At 35.0% G+C, this 25,926-nt stretch overlaps 1 protein-coding gene across 4 annotated transcripts; it reads left to right on the top strand.

Moving 5' to 3' along the window:
• The first annotated feature begins 1,672 nt into the window (after positions 1 to 1,672).
• Positions 1,673 to 25,926, top strand: LOC113051954 (endophilin-A3-like). 4 transcript variants are annotated; one of them, XM_026216152.1, is made up of 11 exons: positions 1,675 to 2,216; positions 19,884 to 19,952; positions 20,032 to 20,104; positions 21,480 to 21,623; positions 22,257 to 22,390; positions 22,593 to 22,751; positions 23,108 to 23,211; positions 23,398 to 23,522; positions 23,718 to 23,750; positions 24,100 to 24,168; positions 25,288 to 25,924. In XM_026216152.1, the coding sequence occupies exons 1-11, from the start codon at positions 2,172 to 2,174 to the stop codon at positions 25,491 to 25,493; spliced, it is 1,161 nt and encodes a 386-aa protein (XP_026071937.1). In that variant the 5' UTR covers positions 1,675 to 2,171; the 3' UTR covers positions 25,494 to 25,924. The 4 variants fall into 4 exon arrangements, with proteins under 4 accessions (XP_026071939.1, XP_026071937.1, XP_026071940.1 ...); XM_026216155.1 differs by lacking the exon at positions 25,288 to 25,924 and adding an exon at positions 24,495 to 24,824; XM_026216153.1 differs by lacking the exon at positions 1,675 to 2,216 and adding an exon at positions 15,459 to 15,492.

Below are 25,926 nucleotides of genomic sequence, written 5' to 3'. Positions count from 1 at the left end.
ATATGCATTACTTTTAAAAGTAACTTTCCCAAATACTGAATATGAAGTGCAAATAAAAACATTAATGAATAAGCTGCTAAAAGTTTCTTGGATGGAAGATGGAACATACTTTAAAGGGAGCTGAGGAATATGGGAACAATATTAGTAGTAGATAAGACACCTAGTGGTGAACATATGAAGCGACAAGTGAAAAGCCACCTTTTCAAAAATTAAATAACATTTAAAGAGACATAGATACATACAGTATAGATAGATCAGAGTCTGAGGGCAGTTGGATTGCTATAAGAGTTTTGATAATAATGTTGTTTGCAACAACAAACCTGCTTTCCATATTTAGAGCAGAAATATATTTCTTGAATGTAAGTACGTACAGGTGCATCTCAATAAATTAAAATGTTGTTGAAAATTTCATTAATTCATCTCAAATTGTGAAACTCATGTATTAAATACATTCAATGCTCACAGACTTAAGTAGTTTAAGTCTTCTGTTCTTTTAATTGTGATGATTTTGGGTCACATTTAACAAAAACCCACCAATTTACCAATTCACTATCTCAGCAAATTAGGATATGATGACATGCCAATCAGCTAATCAACTCAAAACACCTGCAAAGGTTTCCTGAGTCTTCAAAATGGTCCTCAGTTTGGTTCACTAAGCTTCACAATCATGGGGAAGACTGCTGATCTGACAGCTGTCCATAAGACAATCAATGACACCCTTCACAAGAAGGGCAAGCCACAAACTTTCATTGCCAAAGAATCTGGCTGTTCAGAGAGTGCTGTATCCAAGCATGTTAACAGAAAGTGGAGTGGAAAGAAAAAAGATGCACAACCAACCGAGATGGGTCTAAGATTTTTATGTTTTTTGAAATAAGTATCTTATAAGACTGCATTTATTTGATAAATTCAGCGATCTTATGAAATATAATTACAATAAAAAAAACTAACAATTAATGACATTTAAACAGTTTTTTTTTTTTAGGATTTCTTGAAAGAAAGCCTTTATTTGAAACAAATCTTTTGTACCCTTATAAATGTCTTCAATGCCACTCTTGATCAATTTAATGTATCCTTGATAATAAAATTAATTTCTTTCAAAACAAACAGAAAAACAGAACCCCTCTGCCTATATATATATATATAATGTGTGTGTGTGTGTGCAAATAATGTGGAAGAGCTGAAAACAATTCACAGCAAATGCCCAAATCTGCCTCAGTATTGAAATGTAATCTAAATGCAACACTGTCCTTGGAGTTAGTTTGTTCAAAAACATATTCAAGGTCAAAACAAACTGAAACAAAAAGCTCAAACACTTTCCAATATTAAAACGACAATCTCAAACCAGTGATGTAGTCATTTCAGTCAACAAATATTGGGGATGCACATTTTACAATTAGCTTGATCTACAAAAATTCACCAACAGAGCTGCTATAACTCAAGCAGAGAGATCATAAGAATTATACAGAAGTCTAATTCAGGCATTTCAAACATAAAAAAATAGTTACATTTTTGTTCAGCAGAAGAAACATAATAATAATGCATTCGACTGTTTATTAAACCATTGTATTTACACAAGCACATTGTGTTCTCTTCGTACGGTTCATGAAGTGCCACTAGGAGGCAGCAGATGGCTGTCAATGCCCTGCGGATACACGATCACACCAAATCACACACACACATAGAGGGAGAGAGAGATCCGGCTGACTTCTCTCAGTTCCTTACAAAATCGCAAATATTTACATTCTTATCCGGACGCTGAATCAGTGCCTTTAAAGAAAGCTTTGGAGAGCAGCCACATATATCCCGGATGGATGCACGAGCGATTGCTTTGCTTCACAGCTGAACGTTAATCCTATAGGCTATTTGTGACAAGCGCTGAAATATATTGTGTTTTTGTTCGTAACGGGGTTCTCCGAGATGCTGCCGTGACGTATGCGGCTCTCGGCCAATCACAATCCTTAGATAAAACATAACCGACCAGCAGCACTTGTCAGTGAGGGGAAAAAAACCCACCGCGAAATGCAGGTCTATCTTCTTCCAGCAGCGTTGAAATAAACCAAAAGCGTTTCACATACAGATTACTGTGCTCTTTTGAAAGGAATATACCAGCATTTCTACGAACATTGAACATTTTGTTTTCATCTCCCTTCGTGCTTCGTCTTATTTGAAGTATGTCTGTGGCGGGGTTTAAGAAGCAGCTGCACAAAGCGAGTCAGGTAAGGAGACGCCCGCGTTGCGCTGTGTATGTTGTGATGAAGTTATGAGGGTCTTAACAGGTGGATGTGGAGAAAGCGCTCGTGTATTGTTTAGCTGAAGAGCGGTCTGCTTGTTTCCTGTGTTTCTAGAGGCCTGTAAGAGCGACAGAAACGCCGCAGAGCCGCTTTACTTCCCGTCTGAATATTTGTGTCAACTTTGTTACATTTGTATCTGCGCTTTTGTTTATAAATCTCCGCTCGCTGTGACGTAACCGTGTGCTTTTTTATTCTCCCTCAGTTTGCTATAGTGAGGCCTGCTTAAATTAAACTGGTGGAGGATTGGTGTTAAATGTATTATAATCGCAATCGTCATCTTCATTGGGAATATTCTGAAATGTGGAGGTGTTATCACGACTCGTGGCTTTTTGTTGAGATAGCGGTATTATGATGTCACGTGTGACCCCGCGGTCTATGGCAAACCGATTTGACATTTATTCCTTAAACCTTGCTGATGTATATTAATGTTTAACTACTTTTTAATTACTAGTAGTAGGCTTACGATTTGTGACTAATATTTATTTAGTGAGTCTCTAGGACTTACTCAGTATCCTAGTTGCAGTTTTTTTTCTACCATCATGAATATGTTTATTACAGCTGTTTTGATCTGAGTTGTAAGATGTATTCCTGCTAACAAAAATGGCTCATTAAGTTCCCAGACAACGTTATTTATGAATGTTCTCTGGAACATTCCATTTTAGAATTTTGCAAACATTCTTAAAATGTTACTTTTGAATGTTCTCAAAACACTTTAAAGGTAAGAACATAAAAAATGAAACGTTTTAGACATAAAGTATTTAATAAACGATGTATAAATAACGTTTATGTGCTAAAGTTTTGAGAACATTATTAAAGGACTGAATTACCTGAACGTTATTAACGATATGAATTGCTGAAGGTTCTAAACGTTTATTCATAACTTTGAGAGAACATTTCCAGAATGCTAGCTGCTAGCATTCCTCGGGTTCTGGGTTGCTGATACCTATTCAAATATTTGCCAATATCAGTTCCATTAATAACCAATCAACCAATGCATAGAACCAAGTCCCCACTCTAAATATTTCTTTTTCAATAATCCACTATCCTTAGATGTAAATCACAATATTAAATAATAATGAGCCGCTACTTCAGTTTCATTGCAACTTTAATCATTACCATTATGCAAATGCTGTTTACTTTGTTAGTGGTATTTTCGAACATCATAGGCAAAACAAAAAACGATAAGTCACCCTTAATGTTGTAGAGTTAATGAATGAAGCCCATCTGTTTTTCCAAAGAAATCCCAGTTTAACAGCTGGATAACCCTCTTCAATAGGCACATTCATGCTGTAAATGTTCTGTACTTTCGCTTTTGTGTTAGTAGCCTTCTTTGTTTGGCTGTTTAGAGTTTAACATCCTCTTCTTTGAATAAAGGCATTCAGTGGAGGTGGATGATTTGTTTGTTAGGGAGAACTGTCAAATCACTCTTTACCTGATTAATGTTTTGCCATATCTCAGGTAGTAGGTGGTTCTGCATCATTACACTTTAATTGAGATCAAGGAATTAGGCAAGTGTTGCATTTATGAAGTAAATTGTTTTACATCTTCTGAACTGATTTTCTGCATGCAATGCTTTTTGCAGGTCTTAATTTGCCCTTCCACAAATTAAGGAAACAAAAGACTCTTAAATTAGATCAGAATGTCTTAAATTGATAAAGTTATGGCATTAAATGTTGCATACACTGCTAAAACTTGTTTTTAACATAAAACCATTCACAATATTTTTGTCATGTTATCCAATATAAAATATACATTCACTTGAATTGTAATATGAATACTAATAAAATCTTGTTTTCTGAGAAATCGAACAGAATTACCTAAATTTATGCTAAAAACAAAACATTTAATTCTAATGCTTTGTAATTATTAGTAAACATTTACTAGCAATTTCTGAGTAAAGATATTTTCAAAAACATTTTGAGTGTCATTGTATAGTGTTTTTTATGTTATTGTTTTGTAACCTCCATGTTGTGCTCACTAGAAGGACTGCAGTTAGTTTTAAAAAATATTATGATGGTACGCTTGTGTTTTGGTTGACTTAAAATGGATATTTTCCAATGTTTTTTTTCTCCCTGCTGCTGTAGTTCAAATTTTGACTTGCTCTGTTGACATTTCCATGGACCCTAAGCCAATATGATTACTTTCTGCTCACTTATTTTCTTTTGAAATGACATATATAAAGTGTACTTTAAATAAACATTTTAAGGTTTCATGTGTAAGCCTAGTCAGAGCTGTTTTTAAGCCTAATCAGAGCTCTGTTTTACACAGAGTGAGGCATGTTAAGATCACATGACTGAGTTAAATACTCACTTTAAAACAGAAAGCCTCCTATAATCAGACACTTTCACTATAAATCATGGCTGACCTTGAATAGTGCATTTCTACAACGGCATCAATAGCTTTTGCAATCATTTCTGTTATTTTTGTAAACGTTTAAATTTAAATGTTGCATTTAAACAGAATATTTAATGCAGTGTAGCAGATGTACAGATGAATGAAATGCTGCATGTTTCATTTTTAGGTGAAATGTTCCTTTAACATAATCCCAATGACTCTCACAATGTAGAAAGCTGTTGGTATATCCAATATAGATCAATTATTAGATTTTAATGTAATTTGAATGGCATGAACATATATATCATATTCTTTCTGGTTTATTCCAGCACATAGTCCGTTTGCACACTTGCTGCTCATGTGTAAAGCCACTGTAATGAAGCCCATGTTATAGTCTAAGCCTAAGCATACAGTCTTTGATGATCAGTGCAGTAGTGAACTGATTATTGAATATGGATGGAAGCAGCGCATTTCAACCACCTACAGGTTTTTTGATAGATTGGTAGAAAAGCAAGGGAAAGAAAAATGCATGAAATGAAATTCAGATATTCAGCATAGATGCTGCTCAGTGCCAGCCTGTTAGTTTGGAGGCGTAAGCAAGCACTTAAATGTTAAAAAAAAGTAATTTTAATAATATTTTATTTACCATTTCCCAGGTTGCCTGCATGCATAAGCAACCAAACTGCTTTGGTTGGCACTTCAATAGTCTATTTCTAAAACAAAGTTCACTAGTTGTTACTAGTTGATGATGCCATTGTTTAAACAGATTTGTATAGCTGATAAGAGCTGGGCAGGCAAGAGCTTGTTTATGATCATGTCCTGTTCTCCCAAAGGCTCTGTTCTCACTGTATGCATCAAATCACTGTGTGAATTAAATGCATCTGGTGTCGGTGGCTCTTTTAAGACAGAGATCGTGCAGGAAACCTCAACTGACCCTTCAAGAATGAATACAGAAAGTTTTAGGTCGGATTTTAAGCAACACACCAGGATCATAGTAACTTAATAACCAGAAGTCAACATGGATTGGGGATAGGTGTGCGTAAGCATGAGTTATATATGAACCCGGCGAAGTGATTCACTGCATACACAAGTTACTGTAGGTGCAAAGTTTTTTTTTTTTTTTTACTGATTCAGGAAACCCTTCTCATTTACACACACTGGTACAATGTATACAGGTGTTGGTCATATAATTAGAATATGATCAAAAAGTTGATTTATTTCACTAATTCCATTCAAAAAGTGAAACTTGTATATTATATTCATTCATTACACACAGATTGATATATTTCAAATGTTTATTTCTTTTAATTTTGATGATTATAACTGACAACTAAAGAAAATCCCAAATTCAGTATCTCAGAAAATCTTCTTTTGTTCAGAAGTTAGGGTTACAAACTGTATTAAAGGCAAATGGTGGTAAAACACTTTAATAATATTGCCTACATCCCAGCACATTTGGTCAAACTTCTGTATATATTGTAACATCCTTTTTTGGCTCCTTACTATATGCATAATTCTTTTTATAACTGTATGATTATAGTTCATTCCATTGTTTTATTTAGGGTTCAATTCTCAATTTGGAACAAATAGAAAATACAGATTTTACAGATTTTCCTTAAAGCTGACCCACCGATGAGTTGATTTTGTAGTTTCACACATGAATGGAACAGACAATTTAGTGGCCGCTTCTTAATGCTTTCATATCTATGTATTTTGCAGAGATTTTTTTCCAGAGCAATTTCGAGGTAAATCTGTTAATATGCGTTTCCTGGAATTAAACCCATGACAATGGCGTTTCAAAAAAATCTGTTAAAGAATAATGTATTTCCAGCACAGATTAATATCAGAAACCAACTGTGAAATCAGGGCCTTATGCTATGCAGGAACACACAGTCCTCTGGCTGGCAGAGAATGTGCGATTTATGTGAAAACAGGGGTTGCTCTTCACAAAAATGAGACTAACCGGCAGATGTGTTTACGCAAGACTTCAGCTCACTTACTGCCACATGTATTATTGATTGTGTCCTATCGATCCGAGCACCCACTCCTGTAGAGGATCATCACTGTGACGAGACTAATCTCAGTTTATTACTCACATTAGCGAGTGCTCCCATGGTCAGTTGGCACAGTAATGGTTATACTGCAGATGGTTGAGAGCAGACGCTACAAGAGTTATTACAGCTCACACTGGAATGTAAACCACTTCTGTGGGCCTTCAGCTCCTCAGTATGATATCATTGTGCGCGCAAGACATTTTTAAAATTCTGTGGACTGTGTGTGTGTGTGGCTGAATCTCAATTTGCATGTTAGTACATTAGGATTAGTACATCCCAAATGACCGAAGTATTTTAAAAGTGACTGATGGATTTTGTAAGTGAGCATTTTTACTTGGTTTTTCAAATGTTATCTTCCACAATGTTCTCTTTATAATGAATTTTATTTTGATGATTATGATTATGGCCCTTTTCTGAACAGCAAAAATAAAAAGACTTGCAATATAGAACTACTTTTAAGATATTTTATGGTGCTTTTGTACCCTTGGTGAAGTTTGAAAGTGTCAGTCAAGTTCTGTTTAGTAGTAACTAATACATTTTGGTGTGATTCATTTAGCTATATGCTGAGACTTAAATGCGAATGTCGATTCAAGGACAATCAGTGTTATTCTGTTAAGTCATGTAAATGTAATGGCTTTTCCATATTGTTTGATTGTGCTGTTAATCTTTCAACATTTTGTTTTGGCACAATGACTCTGTGTTATGACGGAAGTCTCCTCCCTGATCACAATCCAATGCAGGACGTTCCAAGCTGTGGGAAGCCATCCATCCGTCCATCCATCCGTGATGTTAAAAGTCCATCCATCCATCCATCCATCCGTGATGTTAAAAGTCCATCCATCCATCCATCCATGATGTTAAAAGTCCATCCATCCATCCATCCATCCATCTATCTGTGATGTTAAAAGTCCATCCATCTATCTATCTGTGATGTTAAAAGTCCATCCATCCATCCATCCATCCATCCATCTATCTGTGATGTTAAAAGTCCATCCATCTATCTATCTGTGATGTTAAAAGTCCATCCATCCATCCATCCATCCATCCATCCATCCATCTATCTGTGATGTTAAAAGTCCATCCATCCATCCATCCATCCATCCATCTATCTGTGATGTTAAAAGTCCATCCATCCATCCATCTATCTGTGATGTTAAAAGTCCATCCATCCATCCATCCATCCTTCTATCTGTGATGTTAAAAGTCCATCCATCCATCCATCCATCCATCCATCTATCTGTGATGTTAAAGTCCATCCATCCATCCATCCATCCATCTATCTGTGATGTTAAAAGTCCATCCATCCATCCATCCATCCATCCATCCATCTATCTGTGATGTTAAAAGTCCATCCATCCATCCATCCATCCATCCATCCATCCATCTATCTGTGATGTTAAAAGTCCATCCATCCATCCATCCATCCATCTATCTGTGATGTTAAAAGTCCATCCATCCATCCATCTATCTGTGATGTTAAAAGTCCATCCATCCATCTTGGTTCTGAAGTCACTGTTTGTCTGTCTGTAAATAAAAAAAGTCGGTCATTATTGCTGCAATCGGCAGCAACACAAACTTAGGGTGTTGTTGTAATTGGGGAAAGAGATTTGAAGTTCATACACATTTGACTGCAAAATGTTAGCAAGAATACAGGTGTATGTGTACCGTTCCACTCCTACTATCTGTCTGTTTGTCTGTCTATCTAGATGAATACATAGTAAAAAAAGTGTTTCACATCAAACCCCCTGATGTAACCAGTGTTCCTTCACTTTCTCAAGTGGCGGTTATATGATCTTGCCCCAGGGGAAGAGGCGCTCTCAGCGTGTCACTCTGTCGGGTTGTTTATGTGACTATTAAATACAATGTTAAAAGCTCGTCCTTTCCCGAGGTGCTGCGCTTGATGGATGGGGTCATTTCAGGTTTTTGACTCTCCATCTCGTAGGCCTGGAAGAAGGAAATGTCCTGGCAGAGATGTGATTAAGAGAGTGAAACAAAACAGGCTTTCCTCAAAAAGGGCAGAAGTTTGGAATGGATTTCAGTTTTTTTTTCAGTGTTTGTGTCAGATGGTGGACTTTAGTTGTTGCATTATATTTTCTTCAGAATTCAGTGCTATTTACCAGAGAGGAGTATACTACAACCAATCTAAAACATGAAATAAATGAGGCATTTTTTAAATCTATGTGCATAGGTGTTACTGGGGGTGGACAAATGGTCAACTAATCTGCTACTAGTGAGTTTTTAATATGTAAATATGTAAAAAAGGAGATGTAGCTTTTCTGAGAGTGTTTTATAGTGCTGATAGCATGCTCTGTGTTTTAAAGTGTACTAAAATCAGCATGATTGTAAACCCCTCTCTGAGAAGTTTTGTCTCTGTAATCATCTCTTGTAAAGCACTGCTTGTGTACAAATCCAACACTGCAATGTTGCTGTAATTATGTAGGATCCACAGGTTTATGCATGAGCTGTTGTGGAGAGTTTAAAAGACAGCATTTTACTTTGTGGTGTGTTACTTGCTCCCGGGTGTCTGCCAGTGAGTGTTTTGCTTGAGTAAATGTTTGCAGTAGCCAGGCCAGACAACTTTGAATCTGTGATCTAGATGTTTTACATTTTTTACAATTATTTTAATGTACCCTCTAGTCAATTAGTGTAAACACTGAAAGAATATTAATGACAGGTATGTCCTATGCAATTGTTTTGATAGGGGGAAACAAGATACATTTCTAGCTTTAACATTACTTTGCCTATTCTTCAGAAATTCCTCTTTAAATACAATAAGTATCAGCTGTTTAGAAAGTGACCAACTTTTAGTTTTTTTTTACTACTGAAAATGGGTAATATTCAACAATCTGAATACTGTGTCTCATTGAAATCCCCATATCTCTGTGACTGAACAAAATAGGGCCTTGAAATTTAAGATTCCAAAAGTAACGTTTATTAAGAACTAGAATCTAAAATAATATTGCGATATCTTTAACAATTCTTGAGTTACAGGCATGCAAACTTTGGAAAAAGATAATTTATTACACTCAGACAGGTATGTTCAATGCAATTGTTTTGACAGAAGAAAACAAGATACATTTGTTCTTCATACATTCCTCTTTAAAAGAGAAATGTGTAATCTATGCAAAGTGACCCACATTTGGTTTTTGACCACTGAAAATGTGTACAATTTAACAATTTACTCCTGAAGCCATATTGAAATCCCAATATCTCTGGAAATAAACCATTTAGGGCCTTAAAAATAAAGATGCCAAGAGGAAAGTTTGTAAGACCCAAAATCTAAAAGGCATTAAGATATCTTTAAAACTTCTTGAGTTACATGCATGCACACTTGAAGGTAAAAAGAGACAGATTTTGCTAATAGACCAATATCTTTGTAAAAATAAAATCATGATACTCTCATCTTTCTAAAGTCGTTTTTACCCCCCTTGTAATTTTGTTCTGAATCTCAGGTGACAATTTTAATTTTTTCCCTCCTCTACAAAATATTGGATTACTCAGTAGATATACATCCATGACATTTAAAATTTTGGCTTTCATCACTATACATTTTTATCTTTCTTCAGAAAAAATATTAGCAAAATCAGAAATTTGAGCCGGGGAACTCAGGCTGAAATAACACAGAATGACCTTTTGAAGAAAAAGTTATACTATTTTCACAATTTGGGGGCAGTAAGAATTTTTCCTGAAAGATTCCTGAAAAAAACACATCACTGCTTTCACAAAAATATGTTTTTGCACTGATAATGATAAGAAATATTTATTGAGCAGCAAATCAGCGTATTAGATCATGTGACACTGAAGACTGAAGTAACGATGCCGAAAATTCAGCTTTGCATCAAATAAATAAATTACATTAAAAATATATTCAACTAAAAAACTGATTTGTGAAATAGTAATAATTTGTCCCAATATTACAGTTTCAGTGTATTTTGATACAAATAAATGCAGCCTTGGTGAGCATAAGATACTTATTCTAAACATTTAAACCTTTATTTGTTGAATCTTCAAATGATCTTTGTCAAGTCTGAAAATTAGTCGTTTTGCACATCCCTTGTTTTTGCTGCATGTTGATTCAGTGTGAAGTGTTTTCAAGTCACACAATTGTGTTTTCATGATCAATCATCTCTGGTACTTGTGGCGTGTTATTCTGGAACAGGTGACATTTTGGAGTCTATGAAGAGAGTTCCTGTTTTTGTGACCTTTTATTGAAACTGCTTTGATGAATCAGCTGTTGAAAAGCTAGAATAGGAAACTGATCCCACCCATGAAAAAACAAAACAAAAAACAAAACACACCTTTGTTGTTGTTATTTTTATTGTTTTGTTGGTTTTTACCCGTAAAGTAAAGAGACACATCGCTCAGAGCTGTTCCACTGATTCGGCCGCATTGTCTTATTCTCTGGAGATGAAGGAGACTCTTTCACAAACAGCTGTATTTTTACTCCGGTAACCTGCAGGAAAATACACTTCTGAGAGAACACTGAGTCTGTCTTTTCTCAGATGTCCATTGAAGTACAGTTTTTTTCATTCAACAACTTTGTCTTGGATTTGTTTCTTTTAAAGATGACATAAAATGAAAAGGAAACTGTTTAGTCTTATTCTTATTAAGCACAATTCTTCTCTGCACATTAAAAATGGTAACTACTTGACTCACTCTGTCTCAACATTTACCTTGCACCTGCACTGTTTCATCGTCTGATGGCAATTTGGTGGACAACACCCAACCCTAATATATATATATATATATTTATATATATATATATATAAATTTGCTCAATTTGTTCTTTAGAGTAGTATATTTTTGTATAAATGTTATCTTTTTCATTTTCTGTTTGCAAGACAGCAGCCAAAGATTTGCAGTTTATGAACTGCAATGTTTTCATATAAAAATTATTTACTTTCCAATTGAACGAAAAAAAACTAAAAAGTCCCTTTAAGGGGGGGGGGGGGGGGGTGAAATGCTATTTCATGCATACTGAGTTTTTTACTGGAAGAGCGTGCGCTCCTGTATAGTACAGCACTGAGAGCACAACAGACTTCACTGATCGGAGCGAGAGCGTCGCGAAATGTCATAAAAGGAGTGTGTTTTTGGTTGTGAGGGCAAGACAACCCTGCACAGATTACCAAAAAAAACAGCATTAAGGGACCAGTGGATGGAGTTTATTTTTACAGAGCATCAACAGAGTTGTGCAAGTGTTTTTGTTTGTTCCCTGCATTTCGAAGATACTTGTTTTACAAACAAGGGCCAGTTTGACGACGGATTTGCACATCGTTTATTTCTTAAGGATAATGCAATCCCAACAAAAAAGGCGCACGATCGTGTGTTGGAACCGCAGGCGGTGAGTAAAACTTCTTCAAATATCTCTGCCTCCTTGTTAGTGCGTCCCCTCCCCTGCTGGAGACCCGGGTTCGAGTCGTTGCTGATGCTGCTCTCGTTCAGTTTCAGCCTCGGGATCTGATTCTGGATCATAAATAAACGGCTGAATCTGACTGTAAGCCAATGTTTGTTTTGGATGATGGTTTTTCCTCACGGTAATGTCACAGCTTCCAAACGCTCTCAACGCAAAAGCCTACTGGCGCTCGTGATTCTTTAGCTCCGCCCACACGTCACGCCTCCAGTCGGTCGTGTTTTTCCGGGAAAAATCGGTACAGACTATCTTTCTCTTATAAATATAATAAAACTAAAGACTTTTTGGAGTTGTGAAGGATGCAGTACTACTCTATAGGTACTCAAGATTAACAGGATGTTGAGTGAAAACGAGCATTTCACCCCTCCCTTTAACAATGCAGATTGTTATTAAATAAAGGCTATTATGTGTTGTAATGTGTGTGTTTTAGTGATTGATAGACACCAGGTAATAATTTTTTTAACTCAATATAAAATATAATAACTAGTTCCACAGCAATTTCTTATGATGTCCAAATAATAAATCTTAGTTGGGGTAACATATGAAACATGTGGAGTGAATGGTTACATTTTAATAGACACAATTTGGTGTAGTTTTCTAAATGTTTGACCAATTAAAATATTTTAGTTGAAAGGACTATAAAACTATTTTATCAAAGGTAGAGCCAACTAAAAAATAACAATTCAGGCAACACTTTGAAGACAGAAATTGTCTGAATGTAAAATTTCGGTGGAACTTGTTGCTAAATAATAATTAGTTGAAATGACTTGACATTGGAAAATCATATTCTATATATCAATAGTAAATCAAAACAGACCCTATTTAATATATAAATACACATTCAGTGTGACTGTGTTCAGTCATCATTATCACCACTAGAGTCCCAGAAGCCTGTTGTTTCTATTGTATCTGTTACAGAGTGAAACCTAGCCCCAGGCTACAGAGCTCACTTCATTCCTTCACTGACAAACGTCAACAAGAAATTATAGGGATATTGCAGGTTGTTATCTGCTATTGGTTTATGGACCACATATTCTACACTTTATCAGTGCACTACTGTTAACACATCGGCCTTTCGTAAACTGAAACACGGTACTATTAGTCTGCTGTCACTTTGAGACCTGCATGCATCTGGTTTACTCTCACTGTAGACATAACCAGCTGTATTTATATGTGAACCTTGTGTGTTTCTGACAGTATTAGTACAATCAGACGTGAAAGATAACTTAGTCCAGTTTATAGGCACTGCTTGACAGGATTTTTAGTGCACGCGCTCAGAAAAATCACATGTCAGAACAGAACACGAATGAAATGTTTAACCGGCAAGTAGGGCTGGGTGATAATTCGATAGCGATTCAATAATTATTGCAATGTAATTTTCCATGATAAAATGATATGAAGATTTCGATAAATGTTCAATATAATGTTTATGCTCCAAAAGTGGAACAAAACAGCGCGACTCGTTTGAATCGCGCCACACGGACCATTTTTCCACTCGGATCAAAGTTCAAACTTCAGTTCAGCGATGAACACAAATGACTCAGGGATTTAAACTAGTTTAAAGGGTTAGTTCACTCAAAAATGTAAATTAGGCTGCATTTTACTCACCCCTGAGGCGGTGACTTGATTTTCTTCTGTCAGACGAATCCAGTCGGAGTTAAATAAAAAATTGTCTTAAGCTCTAATGTTGCAGTCAGCGTGTGTTGCATTGCTTTAGTCCAAAAGACGTAAAATAAAAAGTGCCCTTCCATAAAAAAAGTGTCTCGCATGGCTCCGGGGAGTGAATAAAGGCCTTCTGTAGTGAATTGATGCATTTTTGTAAGAAAAATATCCAAATTAAAAACGTAATAATCACTTGAATCTAGCTTGCGCTCACTGCTGTAAACTAAGCAGTTTCTGAGGGAATGACGTATGAGGTCAGCGTTGCACATGTTTTAGGATTTCGATATAAGCCAAGAGGAGACTTTTGATTCCATAAGCAAATGTTGGTTTGCGGAAATGCACAACGACCTCATACATCATGCTCCCAGAACTGCTTCTGTGTACAACTGTTGGCGCAAGCTAGATTAAAGTGATTATTACATTATGAATATGGATATTTTTCTCACAAAAATGCATTGAGTCACTATAGAAGGCCTTTGTTCACCCCACGAAACCTTTTGAAGCACTTTTTTAATGGAAGGGCGTTTATTTTTTCACGTCGTTTGGACTGAAGCAATGCAACACCCGCTGACTGCAACGTTAGAGCTTGAAAGAGATCAAGACAATGTTTTACATAACTCAGGCTGGATTCGTCTGAATGAAGAAAGTCATATACACCTAGGATGCCTCGGGGTGATTAAAACGTAGCCTTATGAAAATTTTTGGGTGAACTAACCCTTTAAAGCCAAACAGGAGAAACACAACAGTCAGAAGGCTTTTCAATCTACACATCGCCATCTTTTACCATGGATTTACTGTATTAACACTCACTGCACCATGGTATTGTGGCAGAAATGTGGGATATTCACACTGAAATTTATTAAAGGAGTAAAGGTGTGTAATTCTAGTATGCATTTATTCTGAATTTTTTTAGACTACTGTTTTTCATACAAATAGTGCTACCTAAAAACCATATAGTTATATTTTTACCATGGTATTGAGGTGCTATGTATGGTTTTAACTGTGTTTATCATTGAAATGTATGTTACTATGGGATATCGATGCTATATTTAAAAATAAATAAAAACATGCATAAATTTAACTGGAATCAATTTAACAATATAAAACGGAGGAACAAAAATTTACCTCTGCAAGGAAATCTTATGAGAAAATGGAAGCAGGCTGCACTAAAATGTATGTGTTTAACGGATGAATCCAAATTCATTCATTTATGTGTTTGTTCGCATCATTTTGATTGATTGATTGATTGATTCCAGTCATATGCTGTTTTATTTTGGTAACTAGTCAGTGATTGTCAGTGAGTAACACTTATATGTATTAAATTCTGTCTTCTCTTTATAAGTCAGCCAAAACATTCTGAAAAAGTTGTTTTTTAAAAGTGGAGCAAATTACATTTTGCACATACAAACCTTTGCTTCTGTGAAATTTCATGCAGTGTTTATGCACGATAAAACCAGTAATGTTAACAAAAGGTGAGGTCAGTTTTAATATCAGGCTGGCTTTAATCATACATTTAAAAAAAAACATTTCTTTCTATACCTAATTCATATCACAGTGTCCTTGTCCTTCTACTTCAGGGTTTTTCAAATATTGTCTTTGAGCAGTGTAAGTGAAAAACAGTACTGCCATATAAGGCTAATTTCTTTTGTGTGTTATGGCTAAATTTAGCCTGACCTAGTTAGTTGCTAGTGAGTGGAGTTCGAGGAAGACACAGAGACTGAAGTAATCGTAGGTATCTTGGGTAAGAACCTTATTTCAGAGAGTCACCAGCTGTGAAGTTATTTATTAGCAAAAACTAGCAGGCCTTTAGATGCTTATTGTTTTTTAGAGTGTCTGATTTTAAACCATGTCATTCTCATGAAGTTTAGAAAATACAGTCTACAGATGGAGTTTTCTTTGAGGATCTTTTTGGTTCTTCACTAGAAATCCACTTTGGTACAAGGGTTATAGTTTTATTATTCACATAAATATTTTTATAAATATTGTTTTTATATATTTAATAAATATAATAATGCATATATTGTATTCATGTGATTTTAATATTTTGCATTAAATATTACAATGTAATAATTTAATTAGATAAAATGTTTTAATATATATGTATAATTATGTGCAGCACATTAAATGCATACATTATCACTTTTTACACTACTCAAACTGTAAAATTAGAATTTTTTCTAGTTGTCGGACATTATCATTCATTCTCTCGCGACTATCATGCTCTATGAAGTGTGTTTCATTTCATCCTGCACTCTTTAAATGTGTGTAATGGCCTTACGTAAAGAACACAGCAGTAGTGCTGCCTGAAAAAACACCGGGAGCGTTATCTGCTCGCTGTTGTGAGATAGCTGCTCAACATCAGTGACACACAGTTCAGATGGTCAGGTCAAATCTGGTTTATTAAACAGGAACAGTTTGTGCTGATGTTATTGTATGTTGACAGACAGATCAAATTTTCAGCCAGTGATATGTCTAAGGCCACCACAGAATAAAATAGAGATGAACAGACCAAACAAATGCTTTGAGGTTTAACAAAAACTGGTTCAAGGTTTTAAATCTTAGCTCTAACATTTATGCCCAGAAGTTTATTCAAATTACATACATTTCAGATGTACGGGTCTGCCTGTACTCACCTGATTATGATGAACAGTATTTTTTGTGCTAACCTCAATAAGTCTTTGCACTTAACATTTTACAAAAAGCTGTCTCTTAAAAAAATTCTTAAATGTCTGTCTTTTACTCTGCTATATAAACAGATGACTGGATTTAAAGAAATAGTTCACCCGAAAACGAAAAATTGCTGAAAATGTACTGAACCTCAGGACATCCAAGATGTACTGTAGATGCATTTTTTTCTTCATCAGAACAGATTTGGGTAAATGTAGCATTGCATTAATTACTCACCAGTGGATCCTCTGCAGTGAATGGGTGCCGTCAGAATGAGAGTCCAAACGGCTGATAAAAACTTCACAAGCAATGTTAGTAAATGAAGATGTTTTGAAATTCCAACTATTGCTTCAGGCTTAATTAACTGTAAGTCTTTTCATTTACTATATATATAAAATATTAAAATATACATCTGATAAGCAAAATTTTTTTTGCACCAGTTCAGAAGGATTCTGATGCTTAAATGTTCACCTTTAACCTTGCAGTTTATCAATAGTGTTGTTGTTATTTGAATACGAAATATTAATTTGTATGGTTTTGTGGCGCCATATTGCATTGTGCTGCCAACAGTTTCCCATTTGTGTAGGATTGAATGTAATTTCTGTGTGTTTGAAACAGTGAAATTGAGTGTGTAGGAGGTTGTTGTGTGCTGCACAAAGCGGCCTGATGTTATCCAATATTACTGAATCACTTATTTACAGTTAAAGTTATTCTAAGATTGCATTTTATCTTCCTAAAAGATGTCCAACAGAAATCTTCTGTCTCAATAAAATCATCTTACATAATCTAGTTACATCATTAATCGTACCAGAAGATAGCATTTCAGATCAGCTTCCTGATTTCCAAATTGTAACATCAACTGTTTTCTCAGAAAGGAAGTTAAGGACATTTCTGAGATTTTTATTTCTGAGTGTTGGGTTAGTTAGTGGTTATGCTGAGACGGCAGCTGTTTAAATCCCAGTGGACTGACACACTGTCTACAGTCTGTGCATTTTACATTTGTGTTTGCTGTTGCCTTCAGAGGAACCCATGATAACCTCTGCTGTAGGCTTTATATCAGTGAAATAAAAACAGACTAGTACAAAAAAGAAAAAAGAAAAAAGGAACAGTATTTCATTATGTAGCTTTCTGTTCAGTTGCAGCATTCAGTGGTTTGAAATTTGTTAATAATGACATTAAGGCAATGCTGTACTCACAGTCCGCCCTGTATAATGGTACTCTCATGCTCGTTGTGTCACAAAATTAAAAGATTTGATTAAAATAAAGTAGTTGATGTATAATATATAGTTTTAGCATTTTATAAATGCAATAAATAACTTATAAATAAATACTTTTTATTTTTATTTAATGAAATAATTAAAAAAGAAGTACTATACTATAATATAATATATATATAACATTATATTATTATACATTTTCTGCTCAGTGTTTTAATTAATCTTCACAATCTGGCAACCATGCTAACGCATTCTCTCTTCACTGAAAACAAAGAGCTGATGATCTGAAAACATGCAATATTTTTCTCAAATGAGGGTGTGATACAGTCTGTTTTCTTTCATCTGGTCTAAAATGACAATGACAATAATAGTGATTCATTCACACAATTACACTATGTAATCTGCTGTCTAGTCTATGAATTTTGGAAGGGTAGTTTTTCCATCTTTCTTTAGTGTCCAGCATGCCACACTCCATTTTTGGATAAAAAATATTTAATATTTGAAGTTTGGTTCTTCTCATTTTGAGAGATCATAACCTGTGGTTTCGTGAGTGCGTAAATGAGCCATCAGTTGTGATTATTCAGTCATTGAGGATCCAGAGGTTGATTCATAACTGCAGATCATATTGCTGATTACAGTCTTGTCATTACAAGCACGATTGAACGGTGTGAGTGTTTCATGTGGGTGTTGAACAACCTCTGCTTGCAAGCATCAGTGCATTAAAGAGAGAGAGAGAGAGATACGAAGACATCTTGACCTCACACTTTCATCACTCATGCACAGCAGTGCGGTAAACAAACAGCTTCCGTGCTGCTGTTGGTGAACCAGAGGCAGAAGTAGGTCAGTATTCTGACAAGTGTGTGTTAGTATAAACGTAGGCCACTTCATACAGCGCAGTTTGTGCTTTGTAGAATTACCATTTTGAAAACAGATGTACTTCTGAGTTTAGAGAACTGGTACAGTAGGTGTGAAAAACGACACATTTTCAGAATCAGCTAGTTGGTGGCTAGACAGGTTTATACGCATAATGAGACAGGTGTCACATGCACCAGATAATTGCAGCCTCTCAATACAGATATTTAGTCAACATGAAATCAAAATTGACCCTTTTTCATTTTTTGTTAGATGCACAATTAGGTTTTATTTCATGCAATCCATCAATGTGGCAAATAATTTTTAATTAAAATGTAATAAGATTTCCTTTTCAGCTGCTGTAATGTAAAGATTATTGAAGGAAAATAGATGAACAGCATTGCACATTGACTTTTGGGTTTGACAGAATTGATTTGAATTTATTAAAAAATGTATCTGAAGGCATTTTTTCACACATGCTTTTACAGTGCCTGAAGTGAACTATTGGGCTTTTAGCACACTAAAACACAGCGTGCCGTCAGCATGCCCCTTATTGAAAAGTTGTGCCTCTAAAATTGCTTTAAGGCACAGCTAAAAATATTAAAACTACAAACTGTGTGAACGTTTTCCTTGCAGATACACGCAGTACTGTACATTTCCTTTCACCTTGCATGCAGCCCTGCAAATGCAAATCATTCATTCTAATGTCTTCATTTCGTGTCAGTCTTACACTTTTTCAAATCTGTTCTAACTGACCTGCTTGGCAAAGATGTTAACCTAATTTTCATTTGGTTATGCAAGATATGTTAATCCTCTTAGTGATTTTGAGAGGTGCATTATTATATATAGCATGATTCGTACAGTTAGGCTTTCACAAATTGACATAATTCATTTTGCTGTAGAGTGGCAATTCATGGACAATGTTGCATAATGACAGCTACATTAACCTAGTAGTGTGTGTGTGTTTGTGTGTGTTTGTGTGTGTGTGTGTGTGTGTGTGTGTGTGTGTGTGTGTGTTTCTAAATAGTTTTTTAAGTCACAACAGTCTGCGATTTATATAACAAATGCAATTCAATTAAGATTCTGGTTATTACAGGTCAACTAACAATCAATTGAATACATTAATTCAGATATAGTCAATATAGTAACAAGATCATGAAATATGAGTGTTTTCTGTCATTGTATGACTGCTGCTTAAAACAGACTTTAAAAAAAACTAAATTCAGACCTGTGATATCAGGTGTCATTTCTACAATAAGCTACAATGGAGGCTCTTTATTGATTTATTTTTTTCTTCCACCAACCCCGGTGTGTGCACAGGAAAACATGCCATTTCCTCCTTCCTACAGTAATATCACTGCTTCCTGTGTCTGATCTAATCTTTCTCTCTCTCTAGTTATTGAGTGAGAAGATAAGCGGTACAGAAGGGACAAAACTCGATGAAGACTTCATGGAAATGGAGCGGGTGAGAGAAGTGAGCCCCTCTTCACATGTGATGTATATGACAAAAACATATTTACACTTACCTTCTCCCACCTCTACAGAAAATAGAAGTCACCAACAAGTCTCTTTTTGAACTTGTTACTAAAACCACAGAATACCTTCAGCCAAACCCAGGTATGAATCACAGACCTGACATATTCACATCACTCTGCACTTCTGATTTCATTCAATCATTAAATATCATTAGCACCACCTACTTAGCAGCAGTGCGTGGTGGACTTCTGAAATTAAGGATTCTTTGATTAATAGAAAGTACAGAAGGATAGCATTTATTTGAATTAGATATCCTATTGATAATCCTTTCTCAATAAAAGTATTACCTTCTTAAAATAAGTAAATAAACCTCACTAACTAGGGATGCACCGGTTGACCGGCCATAAATCGGAACTGGACAAAACTGTGACAAAACTGAAATGCTTTTCTTTTTTGCATACACTTTTGAAAAGCCAGAAGTAAATGTCAGTTCTGTGTAGGATGATTATTTTTATTTTACCTTAAAATTACATCGACTTAATTTGATTTAAAAATCACCTGCTGTAGCGCACGGAAAAAAGGTGTTTCATTTGTCCAATTAAAAAGAAAATTAGGGTAATGATTCACATCTATATTTGTTTAACTTGAGCCAATAGTTATTTATTTTTTCATTGGCTTAAGTAAAAAATATATAGATGTGAATCATTACCCTAATTTGTTTTTTTCATTGGACGAAAGAAACATCTTTTGCATCTAAATGCTGATGTCTGTATCATCTATGTTTGTATTGAATGTAAGTTACTTACTGTGTAGATACTCCCGTTAATTTCAGATGGTTACCATTATTGTTTTCAATAGCCAAAAGCCAGTTTGGCCTATTAAATACCAAATAAACATCTTGTTTATGCATACTTTCCTTCTTTCTTGTTTGTTGCTATTAAGAAAAAAAAAATCATTATCGGAATCGGCCATGAAAGATCATGAGCGGTGCATCCCTATCACTAACCCTAAACTTTTGAATGCTAGTGTCTGTTTTATTTATTTATTTACATTTTTACATCATATAAAAAATAATACTTCAATAATACTGTAAAAATATATATACACCTGTCATCAAGACCTCTGTAAACACGACATTTTAATCAAGCATTCTGATGTTTTTTTTTTGTTTGTTTTTTTGCATTTTGATTAAAATTTTAGTCAACAATGATGAGTTGTTAAGTTGTTTACTAATGTACGTTTTTATCCAAAACGATTTACAGTGCATTCAGGTTAACATTTTTTACCTAACATGTGCTCGCTGGGAATCGACCCAACAACCTTTTTTTATGTTGTTGTTGATTATTTTCTCATGCAGTATTTGTAAAAAATTTTTATATGCAGTGCCTTCCTAGCCTCCTCTGGAAAAACACTTCTGCTACTAAATTACTGTAATTTCTTTGTCAATGACTCATGTTTGGAGTGCAGTGTTATGATTTCTGGTTTGGTCATGAGTGTATGTCATGTATCCGCACAGCATCAAGAGCCAAACTGGGAATGCTCAACACCGTGTCTAAAATCAGAGGGCAGGTGAAGACGACGGGTTATCCTCAGACTGAAGGGCTTTTAGGAGACTGCATGCTGCGATATGGACAGGAACTCGGGGAGGAGTCCACTTTCGGTAAGTGCGCTCATACCGAGTCAAGCGTATGCATGCACAGACATGAATCACAGGTCGACGTATACGGAAATCCTGCTGATGTGCGAAGCAATGCTGGTTGACCTCGAGACTCTATCTCTCTTTGAGTCATACAATCTTACACATTGTGAAACATGTTTCCTGTAATATTGCTGTCCTTATAGCATTTGAACACAACTCTGACACCTTGTGGTGCTTTGTTGATGCCAGATGCAGATATAGCACATAATAGTTATTTTAGCACAGTTTCCAATGGGCTCCTTCATTTAGAATTTTAAATCAGTTTTACGGAATTTTGGTTACTTATTTTTTTTTGCACTGATTGTCAAAAATAAATAATCTTATCCTTTGGATTGTGTTTAATAAAATGTAAATAAAAAATAAAATTATGAAATATGTACCATTCGTTTAGAAAGTACTTAATCATATTATCACAAAAAGGCATTATGATGTGATTATGTAATGAATAGTTATTTATATATAATTTTTTTAATATGAAGTTATTCTAGTAAAAGCAAAAAATATAGTAATAGATTTTTTTTAAATTAAATTATAATTTTTTATACATTTTTGAATGAAAATCAAACATGAACTATGTCTACCTCATCTTCTTAGGAGCTGCGCTGGTGGACATTGGTGAAGCCATGAAGCAGATGGCTGATATTAAAGATGCTCTCGATATCAATGTGAAACAGAACTTCATTGACCCACTTCAGACTCTACAAGACAAAGACCTCAAAGAGATTGTGGTATGACCCTGTTTCATTATTATTTATCAACCCTTCATTCTAAATGAAGGATTATTGAATGTGCAATACAGTTTAGTATTTCAAATGTTTAAACCTGAATGCCTTTGGAAATGAGGTTGTTTGGAGATTAGCAGCATCGGCCAGTAGGTGTGCCCTCTTGGCTGATTACTCAATGAAAGCATGTCATGTGATTTCCTGAAAGCATCATCTGAAGAAACTGGAGGGTCGACGGCTAGACTTTGACTATAAGAAGAAACGTCAAGGCAAGATTCCTGATGAGGAGATCAAACAGGCTGTGGAGAAGTTCGAAGAATCCAAAGAACTTGCTGAGAGGAGCATGTTCAACTTTTTGGAGAATGATGTAAGGAAAAATGACTAATGAGAACATTTTGTGAGGCCTAAGTTATACTTTTAACACACTTCTGTTTCATATATATGTGTGTGTGTGTGTGTGTGTGTGTGCATGCGTGTGTGTGTGTGTGTGTAGAAAAATCTATAATTTTTTTGACGCATACAGTGTTTTCTTGGCTATTGCTACAAATATACCACGGAGACTTAAGACAGTTTTTTTGGTCCAGGGTCACATATATATTTCTATAATCTGTATGCATTGCACACTATGTATGTTTTCCGGTAAATTCTGTGTAGCACTTGTGTATCAGTAAAGTTTCTGTGCTGAGATCATCTTCATGTGATGAATATGTCCTGTCTCTGTAGGTGGAGCAGGTGAGTCAGTTATCGGCTCTGATTGAGGCAGCGCTGGATTACCATAGACAGTCCTTGGAGATCCTGAAAGAGCTCAACAGCAAGCTACAGAACAGGTATCTTCCACTGAAAAACAGCTTGAAACCATTCCATATTCCTACTCAATATTCATTTGATATTTTTGCACGAATTTTCTTAACGACTGTTGATGTCTTCATTGGATGATACGTTATGAAAATTATAAATGAAGGTTTCTTGCTAATATGCACTAGAGTTTATGCACATATATTCTGCACTCGCAGGATATCTACTGCAAGCACTCGGCCCAAAAAAGAGTTCAAGCCAAAGTCGATCGTGTCCAGTTTGGAGACTGTTGAAAGCACGCAGCACAATGGACTTACCCACACCTTATCAGTCAAAAGCACAGGTATCATCAAGAAAACATCTCGATTTTCTAGGTTTACCAGTCATTGACGGTGCCAAAATGATATTTTCTACACTTGTGGACAACTTTGGTGTTCACAGAGTTACAGTGTCCATTTTAGGGTTTCATTTTATGGATTTGCACATATATTTCACCATCGTCATGTTTTCTTACATTATTCATTCATATTCCTTTCAGATATCCAAGTCAACCACACTGTAAATGGAAAAAGTAGGTAGTAATGTTTATCATGGAAATATTTGATTACTTAAACTTTTTTTATAAGAAGAGTATTTATAATTTAGTTACAGTACATGAAGCGTCATGTTAATCAGACTTGAAAAGTAGAAGCATTGGGAAAATGTAAAGCATTTAAAAGCATAAAGAGGCTGATAAAAGTAAGTAGACGAATCAAGAACAAAACCAGACAACCTTACAATTCCCATCTGCAATTAGTAGATGACATACAGTAGTTGTTTTTTGCCGTCATATTCATGTTCTTCAACCGTGTGTTTCATTTGCTGTGTTGTGTGTACGTGTCTGTCTCTCATGTTGGATCTCATGTGTTTTTTCATCTCAGTTGATGAGTTCACACACACAGCTCCCATGACTCTATCATGGCCTGAAAGCCCCAATGGTGATAGCATACGTGAGTATCATCCTGTAGGTTCATGCCTTGACTCGCACTGAATGTGAGGTAGTAGGCGATACCCAGCCCTGTAAAGGCCAGGAGATTTATAATACTTGGTCAATAATGACTTTTTGAATTCTGAAGAAATATGTAGAGCATTTGTTGGAGATCTGCGGTCACAGATTTCACTTATCTCATCTGCCCACACATCAACATTCAAACTGAATTTCTGTTACTTTCCTCTCAATAACCCTGTGCTATTTTCCATTAGTTGCACTGGATGTTTAAATGCAGCATATAGATGTTTAATATTTCATTTTAAACCCTATTTTCTCCCCCTCAAGTGATTCCAGACCTGCTTTCAGTGGAAAACTAAATAATTTTTTCAACAATATTTCATTGTTGCATGTCAAGCTCTACAAAAGAAAAAAGAAGTTAAGCTATTGCATTATTTTTGTGTTTATTTATTTTTCATTTTAATTGCTATTTATGAGGAATATACTGGATGTGAATGAGCCATAAATGTAATAAGAACGTAATTGTAGGTCTATTTCTCACTTTTGTGATGATTTCCTAGGGGGGTTTGACAAAGAATTATTATCATTAACTAAAACTAAATCAAGGCAACATAAATTTTTTATTTTTTTTTAAATTTGAATTTGAAGTAAAACTAAGCCAAAACATGATAAAAGCATATATATATATATATATATATATATATATATATATATATATATATATATATATATATATATATAAAACAAAAAAAGAGGTCAAAAGCAACCAACAAAATGACTGAACTTTAAATATGAAAACAAATATAAAAATAGAATAATTTTAAGATATCATCAACAATTATTATTGTAATGTATTTTAACTAAAGTTAAAACAAAAGCATGAAAAAAATACAATAAATCTAAACATGTTTACAAAACATCTGATTCAAAAACTATAATAGTATATCAATGTTACTAAAATTAAACTGGTCACTATGAACATTGTAAAAACATAATTAAATTAAATAATTTAAAAAAGCTGCATATGGGTAAGTAAATAATGATATTTTTAATTTAGGGGTGAACTATTCCTTCAACAACTGCTTAAATGTGTGAGGTGGTTGTATTTTCCTCTTTGCAGAGAGCGAGTCACACTTGGACCAGCCCTGCTGTCGATCGCTCTACGACTTTGAGCCGGAGAACGAGGGTGAGCTGGGCTTCAAAGAGGGCGACATCATCATCCTCACCAATCAGATCGATGAGAACTGGTATGAAGGCATGATTAACGGCGAATCGGGCTTCTTTCCCATAAACTACGTTGAGGTCCTCGTGCCCCTGCCTCAATGAGCCCCGGGTCACTCACGCCAAACCAGACTGACTGAACCGTCCACTCACCCAACATCCTCTGCTGCATTATCACCAATGAAAGCCTTGCGTTTGACCACAGACAATTTTGAAGCTTTTACATTTCAGTATTTATTTATGTTATTATGCTTTCCAGGCCTCACGGTGCAACATCTAGATTTTTAAACAGCAAAAAATAATTAATCAGTGTTTTTTCTTTGGTAAAATATCTAAACATCTTTAAAACTAGATACATTTATTTTTAAACGAAAAAAACTTGTTTTTCCATTTGTTGTTAAATTTTTTAAAATTTTCTTTTTTAGATTTTCAGGCTTGAAAATATTGCTGATTTTGTAAGCTATATATTCTGAAAACAACATTATATACAAAATTTAGTTTAGAGAGCAGCAAGTAAAATTAATAACTTTAATTTAAA

The sequence above is a fragment of the Carassius auratus genome, chromosome 32, assembly GCF_003368295.1.
Source record: "Carassius auratus strain Wakin chromosome 32, ASM336829v1, whole genome shotgun sequence".
Classification (NCBI taxonomy): domain Eukaryota; kingdom Metazoa; phylum Chordata; class Actinopteri; order Cypriniformes; family Cyprinidae; genus Carassius; species Carassius auratus.
The sequence above is the reverse complement of the archived record's forward strand: the minus strand, read 5'-3'. Positions and strand labels throughout refer to the sequence as shown.